At 38.9% G+C, this 12,055-nt stretch overlaps 1 protein-coding gene across 3 annotated transcripts; it reads right to left on the bottom strand.

Moving 5' to 3' along the window:
* Positions 1-5,604: 5,604 nt before the first annotated feature.
* On the bottom strand, positions 5,605-9,891 carry LOC122083068 (acidic leucine-rich nuclear phosphoprotein 32 family member B). Of its 3 annotated transcripts, none has more exons than XM_042650750.1 (3): positions 9,589-9,891; positions 8,893-9,044; positions 5,605-6,282 (listed from the first exon to the last, which is right to left on the bottom strand). In XM_042650750.1, the coding sequence occupies exons 1-3, from the start codon at positions 9,716-9,718 to the stop codon at positions 5,827-5,829; spliced, it is 738 nt and encodes a 245-aa protein (XP_042506684.1). In that variant the 5' UTR covers positions 9,719-9,891; the 3' UTR covers positions 5,605-5,826. The 3 variants fall into 3 exon arrangements, with proteins under 3 accessions (XP_042506684.1, XP_042506675.1, XP_042506692.1); XM_042650741.1 differs by having other exon boundaries at positions 5,605-6,288; positions 9,589-9,870; XM_042650758.1 differs by having other exon boundaries at positions 5,605-6,288; positions 9,638-9,793.
* Between the last annotated feature and the right edge of the window lie 2,164 nt (positions 9,892-12,055).

Raw genomic sequence — 12,055 nt, 5'->3', positions numbered from 1 at the left:
AAGAACCTTTTGGTGGAATGCAAGCTTACACTAGTAAAGTGTTGAAGGACCTGACCGGGAAGTTAGATCTAGATGATTCTTGCAATTTTTGATGGAATATATAGAAAGATCATGATGTCTTAATGGAGTGTTTTAGCAATTTGCTTGACAGACTTTGATTTTACAACCAATACTTTTGAATGTTTTGTGTACTTTAGTTGCTTTAGCTTCTCCTTTTAGATGCTTAGGATTTTGTTGGATCTCATAAGCACCTTTGGTGGAATGCAAGCTTATGCTATTAAAGTGTTGAAGGACCTGACCATGAAGTTTAGGAGGTCGGGAAGGGAGAAGAAAGTAACATTACATTGATTTATTTGGATCCCTCTGTATTTTAAGATATTTGCTTGCATTATATGCCAAGTTGGTTTGATGGAGATTTTTATGGTGTCCTAAGCTAGCATCATGGTATGCATATGGCAGTAATGTCCCATACTGTTGTGTAAGAGTTTGGAGCTGGGGGCGATATGGTGCTTTGTAATTTATAAACCTTGTCTTGGGATGGAAGGAACATTTGAATTATCTTGGAGAGTTGATTTGGAATTTTCTGCAATTTGGAGTTATGGTAGCATTCGATGCACACTGTTTGTTGTACGCACAAGCCTTGCAATTTGGAGAATATTGTGGGCCCTCAGAAGTTGATGTAAGTGGAGGTTGCTAGGGTAGTGCTTCGGTGAATACCTCATCTGCTTACTAGTTGCTTGGACTTGCATCCTGGGAACTCTTTTCTCCATACACCAACTTTTAAACTAGATTTCTTTTTCCTGATATTGGAAAGGTTTTCTGTGGATGGAAGTGCCAAATCAAAAGTCGCAATGTAAGTGAGCTGCTTTTAAAGGATACACATTTTCTGTTTATCCATTTATCTTTTCCATGGATGACAGAGGCTTCTGTGTGAAATAAAATAATTTCCCTCAAACCCTGGAAGATGTTATTTGTTAATTTTGGTGCAGAATATCAATCAACTTCTTCAAACCAGTCAGATACAGTCTATGTGGGTGTTTGCTATCAGCATCTGACATTTGATTGTTGAATCTTATTCTAATGGTGCTGTCTGATATTTCTCCAAACAAATAAGATTCATTTGTGCTGCGTGTTCATGATTCATGTTCTCCAAACCATAACAAAATTTTGCTCAGTAGTTTTACAGACAGGATGAGAATTTATTTGGCAGTACCACAATTAATTCTTACTTATCTTGGCTTTGGTTTATTACTGAATGGGGAGCTCAGACGGTTCTCATCGATTTTAGGTTGGGGGGTTTATGTTGTCACTCTTGCATCCTTTTTTTTTTTTTTTTTCAAGTTACTCGCACTACTATACTTGCTCTATAATTATTCAAATTCACGTCTTGAACTTTTCTGAAAAAGGGATACCCAGTGCATGAGGCACCCACCACTATGGGGTTTGAGGTGTTGTAGTATACACAACCTTACTTCTATTCCATGGAGAGGTTGTTTCCCACTTAAACACATGACCAGCATTTGAACTTCTTTTCTAATTCCCCTAGAAGTCCAAATTTTTCTCTTTCTTGATAATTCAAAACTTCTTAAATTATGCCTCTACCCCTTGCCGCCCCTTCTGCCCCGTCTCCTGCGCTACCCTCCCTGTATGACCGCCGCATATCTTTGTCTTTCAAACCTTTCCTGCTCCGTGCATCTCTCCCCTCCTAGACCTCCATGCGTTAAACAAACAGTCGACTATGTACTCTCTCTCTCTCTCTCTCTCTCTCTCTCTCTCGCTCTCTCTCTCTCTCTCTCAGCTTTGCATCCAACAAGAAGCTTCCTTTCTTGGATCCTGAGATTCTATCAATATGTTTGCAATGCTTTTTGTTGTTTTGTTGTATCAAATGAGACATTCTTATAAAAATGCTCGGCCGGAAGGATAATAATTATATCCTCAACTTTTGTCTCCTTTTTTTTTTTTTTTTTTTTTGATTGAGAATTTTTATATCCTCAACTGTTAACTGCCGAATTGGGACGATTAATGCATGTTTCTTGCCTTTTATGGTTGGTTCTTTTTCTCATCTATGGGTTTAGCTGTCTCGGATGAATTGTTAGGAACTTTTGTGCCGATTAGTATCTGTTGCCTATATTTTGGCATTTATATTCTTTGGAGTTCCTTTGAAAAATTATCAATTGCACACGAGGAAAAACAACGTGCGCAACCTGGTTTCCAAGGGAATTGTGGTGAAGCCATAGAGCATTGGAGAGGGGGAGAGGGAGGGAGGGAGTACGATGGGATTGTGAGAAGGATGAGATGTAATTTAGGAGTTTTAAAATAGCACGGGAGAGGTGGAACTCTGGCTATGTTTGATTGTGAGGGGAATTAAAGGGAAGGGAAGTGAAATTTTCATATTTAAAAAAGAAATCTATGTAATCATTATCCATGTGATTTTAGAATTAACTTTTAATCATTCCATATTTGGTTATAAAATTTTATTTTACTTTGCATCCAAAACCTTTTGCTATGATATGTAAAATAAAAATTACATATAAAATATATCATTACTAAATATGGTTAAAAAATATAAGTAATTTATACAATCACATGGGGTAATGATTATAAACAATTATTTTTAAAGTATAAAAATTTTACTTCCCTTTCTTTTAAATTTCCATTGCAATCAAACAGAGCCTTTGGGTTTATAGGGAAATCGAAAAAGAAATTCGGGGTTGCGGAGTTTGAGTAATTATAGGGGTAATTATTAGAAAGATAGTTTTTTTTTGGGGGGGGGGGTTGCAGAAGGGTGTTTGTGTGGAGCTTCAACTATTAAATTTGCTAACCAGAAAATTAGAACTTTTTTTTTTGGTTGAAAATATGAGATTGAAGTATGAGGTATTTGGACTCATTTCTTCCATAGAATAGAAAGTAAACTATTGTATATTTCTGAGGGGAAAAGCTTCCCCACGTTGCAAGAGTCTCTTGCAACTTCTTTCTCGCATAGATTTTTATTATTTGTTATTTTCTTTTTTATTTGTGAATATGTGAGTTCTATGTAAATGATAGCCATTGGTGTGACGTGTAAATTTCTTCCCATACTTGCACCCTAGTAAACTCTCCCATATATGAGAGTTCAAACATTTTAGAGTTTTTTTTTTTTTTTGAGGGGGTAAAAAGTCATTCTATTGCAAAGGCGGGCAAGAGGAGCACAAGGCATCTTGATTACAAATTTCAAGAAGCCAAGGAGTGGTAAGTGGCCATATTGTCTTACTTGCCATAGACAGGGCCTTCCTGGCTAGGATATCAGCGACATGATTTGCCTCCTTAGAAACATAGATAAAAGAGCAACTGAGGAATTGAGTTCCCAATAACCGAATATCATCCAAGATACCCAAGATGGCATGAGGAGGGTGGGGGAGGCAGATCAGGGTTACATAGGTGCGATATCATAGTATGGTTATCAGACTCCACAATGAGATGAGGGGGAGGAAAGATGTCACTCAGTGACTGAAGACCAAGGAGCATAGCTAGAGCTTCACCGACGAGTACATCTAAGAAGGAGCATGGATCAGACACAACACCAAGTGGAGTCCCCTCATGATCACTCCAAATGCAGTCTAAACCACCAATAGGAGCATCCTCTGGTAGAGAAACATTACAATTCAACTTAGTAAAACCTATTAATGGTGGTTTCCAAGCGTAAGCCCGAATGACCTGAAGAAGCTCCTTATTTCAGAGTTATAACAGTAAAGAAGCCCAATGCCCTTTTTTCCTCACAAAACAATACGACAGCCTTTGTATAGGATTGAGTCACTTTCTTGGCCCCTGATGAGAGGATTAATTGCAGACACTTGGCAGTCATGTCAGTATCCCAGTAAAGTATTTTCTTTTGGGTGGGTGTGAGGGGAGAATGGATTTTGTGGATGAGCATGGCACTGCATTTAGATACGTGAGGACACAAAGACCAACCCACCCTATAGATAATGCTCTTGTTGATGTTCCCTTACATGTTCATGCGCAACGGTCATGTTCTCCCAGAAAACACTAAACCTCCTACCCCCACCATTTTTTTTTTTTCAATTAAAAGTATTAGAAGTGCTTTGAAGCCTTTTTGTTGGGCGATTTAGAGTGGATGATTAACTGAGTCTCATAAGGGGAAGTGATGTGCTGAAAAGTGAAATCAAGAAAATTTTTTCTTCCAACCAAAGACTCCAGTGAATGTTTTTCTTTCCCCATTTGTTGCTTCATATATAAATATATATATATATATATATCACATCATAACATTTGGTGGATCAGTACCATATACTTGAATGAAACCCCATCTTCACATAGGAGTTTCTCATCGTTGTGGTCAGCTGCTTAGCATATTTGGTTGGCGTAGAGTGCAGTAGAGCATTTGCGTCCGGGAGGTTTTAAGTTCGAGACTATCATTCCATATTTATCCCCACGTTTGCATACTTTGTAACAAAGAAAAAAAAAATTCCCATCATATGACAGCTAGCCGTAGGAGACATAATAACATTCTGGTGAAAGATACTCCCACTTGTCCTAAGATGGCAGGATCAATGTTTCCCACCACCACCATCACCACCATCACCATCATCAGCAAAGAAAAGTTAATTGAACAGAGTAACGAAAGTAACAGGGATAGTAAAAGTGAAGGTGAACAAAGGGAAAGTTGCAGAAATCCAAAGATAAATGTAGAAAAGCTTGGTAATTTGTACCTAATTTTTTATTAATTAGATAAGTGGTCTAAGAATATATAAATAAATCCAAATTGAATTTACATGTTAATTTTACCAACCATACATTTTACATATCTTATTTCTTTGGCCCTGATAATTAATTTTTTATTAATTAGATAATGGTCAAATAAAATATATAAATGGCCAAGCAAGTTCTTTGTTCTTGTAAAGGACATTTTCCGTTGTGAATTTTATACCAAATCCAACCGTGACGACGTTCTCGAAGCTTCTCCATGGTGGTTCAAGACCTAATTCCTTCATTTGTTTTCTGCACCTCCTTCATCTTCCAAGTATCATATACAGAAATTGAAGCTCTTCCACTTTGGATTCAAATATTCTCAATCCTTCAATATTGCTTTGAGGATCTCTACATCAGGAAAGCAGCTTCATCAATTGGTACCCTTTTTGGTCCATCTGAACTGGGAAGCATATGCCCAACCTTTTCAAGAAGAATCAAAGTATTATATCCCAAGTGTAGACCTATTGCAGACACGGGATGGCGTGAGCTGCACTCCCAGACAGAGAACCATTCCCCTTCAATTTTATTCAAAATCTAATTTGATGCACTGCTAGAGTTACACAGGGTGTTTTGATGTTAATTCTCAAAATAAGGAAGAACTAGGTTTCAGAATGTGTTCTAAACCCAAAATTTATTCCGAGAATACATAACACACACAACCTTAGATATCTACTTTAGTCCTCAGAAGAATCTCGGGATCAATTTGTTCCTACTAATTTGGCTGAAGATGACATTGCAGTTAGTCATCATATTGAATTTCATATTTGTAGAAAGAAATCGTGTGTGGAACTAACTCTTCACTTTAAACTAAATTTCTATGAACATTTCAGCGAATCCGAAGAAGGCCAAAGCATAATGTTCATATAAGCTCAATCAGCTCATTGCCTTGTCTCAGGTTCTGAATGTTCTTAAAGACACATAAAAAAAGAACATAATTACCTAAAAATAAACCACCCTAAACATGGCCTTACAGGCCTTTTCCTCCTTAAAGCTAAATAGGATGAAACAAGGTAGAGAGATTAGAGAGTAAAGTCACACAGTCGATATCAAAAGAGGCTACAGTAACTCTACTTTCATTGTTCACTTCTTCCTCTTCTTTGGGGGTTGAAGGGCTTCCTCTTCTTCATCTTCCTCTTCCTCCTCATTCTCTGGGTCCTCCTCTTCCTCCAGTACTTCTTCCTCGTCCTCATCTCCACCGTCATCGTCGTCATCATCATCATCGTCGTCATCATCCTCATGATCATCGCCATCTTCTTCTTCCTCTTCGTCTTCGTCCTCGCCGTTCTCCTCTCCTGCTCCACTTGCTCCTCCTTCAGTTCCTTTCTTAGCGTTACCGTTGTTGCTGTTGGGATTGTTCCCATATCCCCCTCCATCTTCTGAAGACAAATCCTCTTCACCTTCTCCAAAGCCACCATCCCCATCTTCATCATCCTCATCTTCATCTCCATCTCCCTCAGCATCAACTAGCTCTGATTGACTTTCTTTGTCATCCCCTTGCAATTGGGGTTTGTGAGTCATTAACAACCCAAAAAGATCCTGCAACTAAATCATCAAGTGCAGTCAATAGTAGAAGTTAGGACATGCTGCAATGAACTGATTGATTCCAAAAGTGATGTACAAACAGTCATGGTGGTTGTTTGACAAGTGCTTGTATTAGTGCTTAGCATGGTCCCAAAAAAAAAAAAAAAAAAAAAAGATATGAAGGCTTTCAAGTTGCCATGTGGCAGTAATTTAAAGCATGCCACTTGTATACGTTTCAAGAAAAAGGTTCTACTAGTCCATCCTAGGTCAAGAATATCCAAGAATAAAATTCTCCTCGAGTCCAAACAAACTTGCATTTGTAGTCACTTCTCAGAATGCCATCAAGAATTAGAGAATCGTAAACTCATATTTGTAACTCAAAGATGCTGATTGAATGCTATATAGCATCAATACATACATACAAGGAGTATATGAAAAGGAAGACCATGCCACTGTCCCAGGGACGCGAGCATTTTCTAGATTGCAGATCTAGAGTTCCAACCTTGGAAGTTGGAACTCTGGGAACCACCCAAATGGTTTGCCACTGCCCTGCAATTGGGCAGACAAACATAGGTTCTATAAAATGGAGCCTTGATTCGGATGTACACCATGACCATGTCCCCCTGTAATCTGTATTGCATGACTTCTTTGTGAATGATAAGTCCTCAAGCTCCTGAGTTTCAGTACATGTAGATTTTTGCAAGATATTCAAACAAGACAAAATAGCCAATACAAGGATTCCTTACTACCTTCATATTAAGGAAACCTGGCATACAATAATGAGGTGCAGGCATAAACCAGAGTGGAACCATTGACGTGATGCCCATATTTAAAGAGCCTAAGGTTCAAACCATGGACAATAGCAGGGTTAATCATAAAAAGTTACAGATCAATTAAAGGGTATTTTAGTCAAGATAATAAATCCTGTTTTTGCTCTCCTGATTGGCTCTTACAAGTACAGGGCCGGGTTGTGGGTAGGACCTGTCCGGGCTCCCATCCACATCCAACATCTTATCTCGTCACCCAGATGACTTACTCACGTAACCATATCACCTCCCAATGTGATAACCCATATCTAGATGGTGACTAGGGTTCCAACGATGGATGATAGCCGGGTTCATCATGAAAGGCTAAAAGATCAACTAGAGTATTCCCGGACACCTAATTAATAAATCCTGTTTTTGCTCCCCCGATTGGCTCTTAAGAGCCAAAGCACACGTGGCTGTGAGGACTAATCCGGTCCTCATACATCCAATTTCTTATAATAGTGACCCGACTGACTGACTGACCACATAACCCAATCGCCTCCTCCCATGATGTGTCATACCAAGGACAATAGCCAGAGTTAATTCTGAAAAGCTAACTCCCAATGAAAGGATATCTCAGTCAAGATCCTGTTTTCACTATCCCATTTGGTTCATACGAGCTGGGAGTGTGTCACGGGGAGGACCTGTCAGGGCTCCCTTCCAATCCAACTTCCCATGATGGTGACCCGAATGACTGACCCCCATATAACCATAAGACTTCTGCATTCCAACTCTCCTCCCATGATGTGACGCCCATATTTATCGTGTTTCCGGTTCAAACCATGGACCAACATCCGGGTTAATCATGAAAAGCTAAATACAAAATAAAGGGTATTTCAGTATAGACAAGTAATAAATCCTGTATTCGCCTTACTGACTGGCTCTTACGAGCCCCGGTGCATGTGGCGGAAGGACCCGTCCTGGATCCCATCCAAATCCAACTTCTCAAGAAAATGACCCGAATGACTGACCCACATAACCATTTCAGATGAGAATGAACCCTTTCCAACGGTAATAGGTCACTCACTCGGTTCCTTCCAAGGGACCCACCCACAACCCACAACCCACAACACCCAATAAAATATGCCAAAGCATTAGTCAAGAGTGAGTCAATAGACCACCCTTATGATCTACGTTAGACAACACGATCTATCACTAAATCCCGAGTCCTACCGACTACCTTCCTCCTTAAATAAAAATATAATATCTAACCTTTTCTATTTCTACTAGGATTTTTTTTTTTGGTAAGTATTTCTACTAGGATTTAATAAATAAATAAATATATCTTCTTCACCCACTCTCTTCCATAGAATAAATAAAGTACGACCTCCACAACGGTCAGAAACTAGAAAATTCGAATATTCGGATATTTTTGAGGATTAATTTTTTAATTTTTTTCTCGATTTTCTAAAGTTTGACATTTCAAACCAATTTTGTTTTCATAGAGATATTCCCATCGGACGGACAAAGCAGAAAAGAAGGTGTTCCCAGTGGGCTCCACTTAGCAACAACCGGAACCCAAAACCTTGCCCAAAGCCACACTTTATAGTTCCCTTTCAGTTCCAGTCTTCCAGAACGGTTAAAGTAGGCCTTCTTAATATATGACCGGCGCATGGTAGCACGAGACCGGAAAAAAAAAAAAAAAGAAGGAAAGATTGATTGAAGGAACGACGAAAGCAAAAGAAGGTTTCGAATTAACTAAAACCAAAGAAGAAGACAAACCATAAACTGTGATGTTTAATTATCTCAAAAAAGAAGAAACAGAATCCATTAAAACAACTTCAAAAAGAAAAAAGAATGGAAAGAAGAACAAACTTACCAGAGCGGAGAGGTGGGTTTTGAGCAGAGCGCAGGTTAGCAAAGTGGCTAGTCTCTCCCCTGCGTACGTTAGTGAACCATGGTCGAAAGTTGTCCGAACCGGACCTTGGTTAGATTCCATATGTACGGACCAGATGTCTCGTAAAGGAGAACCTGCGAAACGATCGGAGAGACAGATCAGTTTTTCGAGTTCGGCGGGTCGTAACCGTTGGAAACGTTACGAAAGTAACAACTCTTTCGTCTTCCTCTCCTCTCTCTCTCTCTCTCTCTCTCTACAGTTAAACCGTAAAACACAGAAAAGATTACAAAATCGACAAGAAATCGTGAGCGAATGAGTGAAAGCATTTCGCTTTAATCAGACGCGCAAACAGGAAGACGAGAGACTTATCCCCTGAAACAAACTTCGCCGGAAAAACGCCGGGATTCGGCGAGTTCGCCTGAAAATAACCGAAAACAGTCTTTCGAGTGGAAAAATGAAACTTTTTGACTGGAAACGAGAGGAATCTAACCAGAAAAGAGGAAAAACCAGTGGTTGTTGATAAGAAGATGAAATTTTGAAAGAAAGTAAGAAACTTCGAAAGAACTACTCAGGGGAACAGAAAATTAGCAGAAAAACAAGAAAATCGAACAGAGAAACTAAAAAAGTCTAAAAAAAAACCAGCAGATCGAGCTCAAAATCCAAGGAAACAGAACAAACCTTCACAGTTGTAGAGGAGAACAGAAGAATTGAAGAGGAAAAACCTTACCTGGTAATCTGGGATTGAGATCTGAACACGAACCGAAGCAGATCTGAGGAATTCCGGACTAAAACCTGAAGAAACCAGCATCAAAAGCCCCTTTCATTCTGGACCGTCCGATCTCGATCGCGAAGACTCAAAGACACGCAGAGACTGGGGGAGATAAAATAGGGGAGAGAGAAGACTCACTCTCAAGTGCGGCCTTCTGTGCGGGAGTATTACTGTGGAGCTGCCCGCTACCCGTAAATTTCACACTCAACGCAAGTGAAAACCACAACGGGCAGCTTGGGCAGCTTGGGCAGCTAGGGCTGACCTTGCTTAATACCCTGCTTCAGCTGCCCGAAGAAATAGCATAGACGGGCAAGTGGGTCTGTGGGTGAGGTTTTAATTAAAATTTTAAATCAAATTTTTGGTTTTTAATTTAGAGGCTTCAAAATTCAAAGACAAAAGGGCTTAGGAATCGGATTCTATGGAATCGGATTCGGGTTCACCCATTAACAATTCTACAACCTTTGATTTAACTATGATTAGTTAACTTAACTTAAACCCAAGTCTAAACTTTCTAGAACCCCGATATGAAATTCTATTTCTCACCAATTTCTCGTATTTTCTCGTCTACTTAAGAGAATTGTTCTTTTCTGGTGAAGGCTTTTATGGTAAATACATTATCGATTTCTGCGTTGGATTGTGGATATCGCGACACCCGTTAGTTTCAAATCTGATGGTGTCAGATGAATTACGTCAGGTCACGGTCATTGAAGATCTTTAAATCAAGTCGATGATAAACACGTGTGATTTATGGAAATATGCCACGTGGAAAACTTGGAACCGATGCCTCGATACTCGGAAATAATTGAATAATCTCAAATCGAACCAAATTAATTTGATTTTTAATCTTTGGTTTCATTCGATTTATATACATTCTTGGTAATTCGGTTTAATTTTATGTGGTTTTGTTGGATTTCACTCCTTGGGTACATATAAGACTTCGGAATGTCTTGTCCTACCTTGAAGAAGCAATATACATAAAGCCGTAGGGGTGTCAATCAGTCGGGTCGGGTCGGGTCGGTCTCGATTGGATTTGATCACTTGAAAGCCTTGCATCGTGAATGCACGTTTAAGTAAATGGGCCTAGATTTGGAGGACATGGTACGGTTTATAATCGGGTTGGTTGATGTCAAGCTTTAATCGGACTTTCTTAAACGGGCCTTAACCTTGTTTTAATTAGGTTACGGACCTATTTAAGTCTAAATGGGCTCTAAACGACTTTAAACGTGCCTACCCTAAAATTCTATTCTTAAGTGGATTGAGATTATAGTTGTTCTTTAAAAAAAAGAAAAAAAAAGAGATTATGACTATTACAACTTACAAAATAAAGCTTTATTAAATCAAATCTTACTACAAAGCAAATGGTAAGAAAGCTTAATTAGTTTCTTACTAGTAATGGCAAAATAAGAATTTTATGTAATATTAAAGGGGGTCGGACTGGGTCAGACTACAACAAGTCGGTTCAAGTACAACATATAAACGTTTTGGTTGGGTCGGGCGCCCCACGGACTAGCTACCTACGCCGTGAACGCCTATTTAATAAACATCTTGGGCTCAAGCCCGACACATTTATTAATCAGGCCGGTCTAGGTCAGGCCATAAACGTGTCAGGCTCGATCGGACCTACCAGTGCGGACTCAGAATTGACACCCCTACATAAAGGAGGAAGTGTAGAACTACAAAAGAGAAGTGAAAAAAATATAATAATTAAAGATAATGACATAAAAGATGAAGTGAAAGCTGAAATCTTAGAATACATGTTTAGCTTTTTAGGGTTTAAAATGGATTGGGTTTGGTTCGAGTTTGATTTATACTGGTTACACTTCATTTGATTTGGTTCGATTCAAACTAATGGGTTTTAGCTCAAAATCGATATCAAACTAAGTAAATTTCAATTCCCCAAACCAGAATTGAGCCAAAGTTTTTTGATTCAATTCATTTAGGTTTGAAAGGCTAGTTTCGGTTTCAGTTCTAACTTGACCACCAGTTTTTTGATTCAATTCATTTAGGTTTGAAAGGCTAGTTTCGGTTTCGGTTTCGGTTTCAGTTCTAACTTGACCACCCCTACGGCCTACCTACAGGCTTGAAGTTTTGTGTTGTGTTACCCAACTGGCCACATTTGAAGGGTATATTGGTCAACTAGTTGGTTTAGGTTTGATAAAGGGTAATTTACAACACCACCCCCTGGAGAATGCCAGTATTATAGAAACACCCCCTCTCTTTCACCAAATTAGACTCAGACCCCCTACCGTCAGTCACAGTTAAGGAATATACCTTATATGCTAATGTAAGTAACTATATTTTATTTTAAATACCAAAATACCCTTATTGAATATGAAGTAAATATGAAGTACCTAAAATACCCTTGTAATAAGTTAC

This window comes from Macadamia integrifolia, chromosome 1 (genome assembly GCF_013358625.1).
Source record: "Macadamia integrifolia cultivar HAES 741 chromosome 1, SCU_Mint_v3, whole genome shotgun sequence".
In the NCBI taxonomy this organism is placed as follows: domain Eukaryota; kingdom Viridiplantae; phylum Streptophyta; class Magnoliopsida; order Proteales; family Proteaceae; genus Macadamia; species Macadamia integrifolia.
Note: the sequence above shows the minus strand (reverse complement) of the source record. Positions and strands in the feature narration are given on the sequence as shown.

Coding starts and splice junctions, on each gene's coding strand:
- LOC122083068 (XM_042650741.1), bottom strand. CDS start 9,718: ATGCTGGTTTCTTCAGGTTTTAGTCCGGAATTCCTCAGATCTGCTTCG. Junction 9,045..9,588: donor TCTCCTCTACAACTGTGAAG/GTTTGTTCTGTT, acceptor ATCGTTTCGCAG/GTTCTCCTTTACGAGACATC. Junction 6,289..8,892: donor AAACCCACCTCTCCGCTCTG/GTAAGTTTGTTC, acceptor TTGATGATTTAG/TTGCAGGATCTTTTTGGGTT.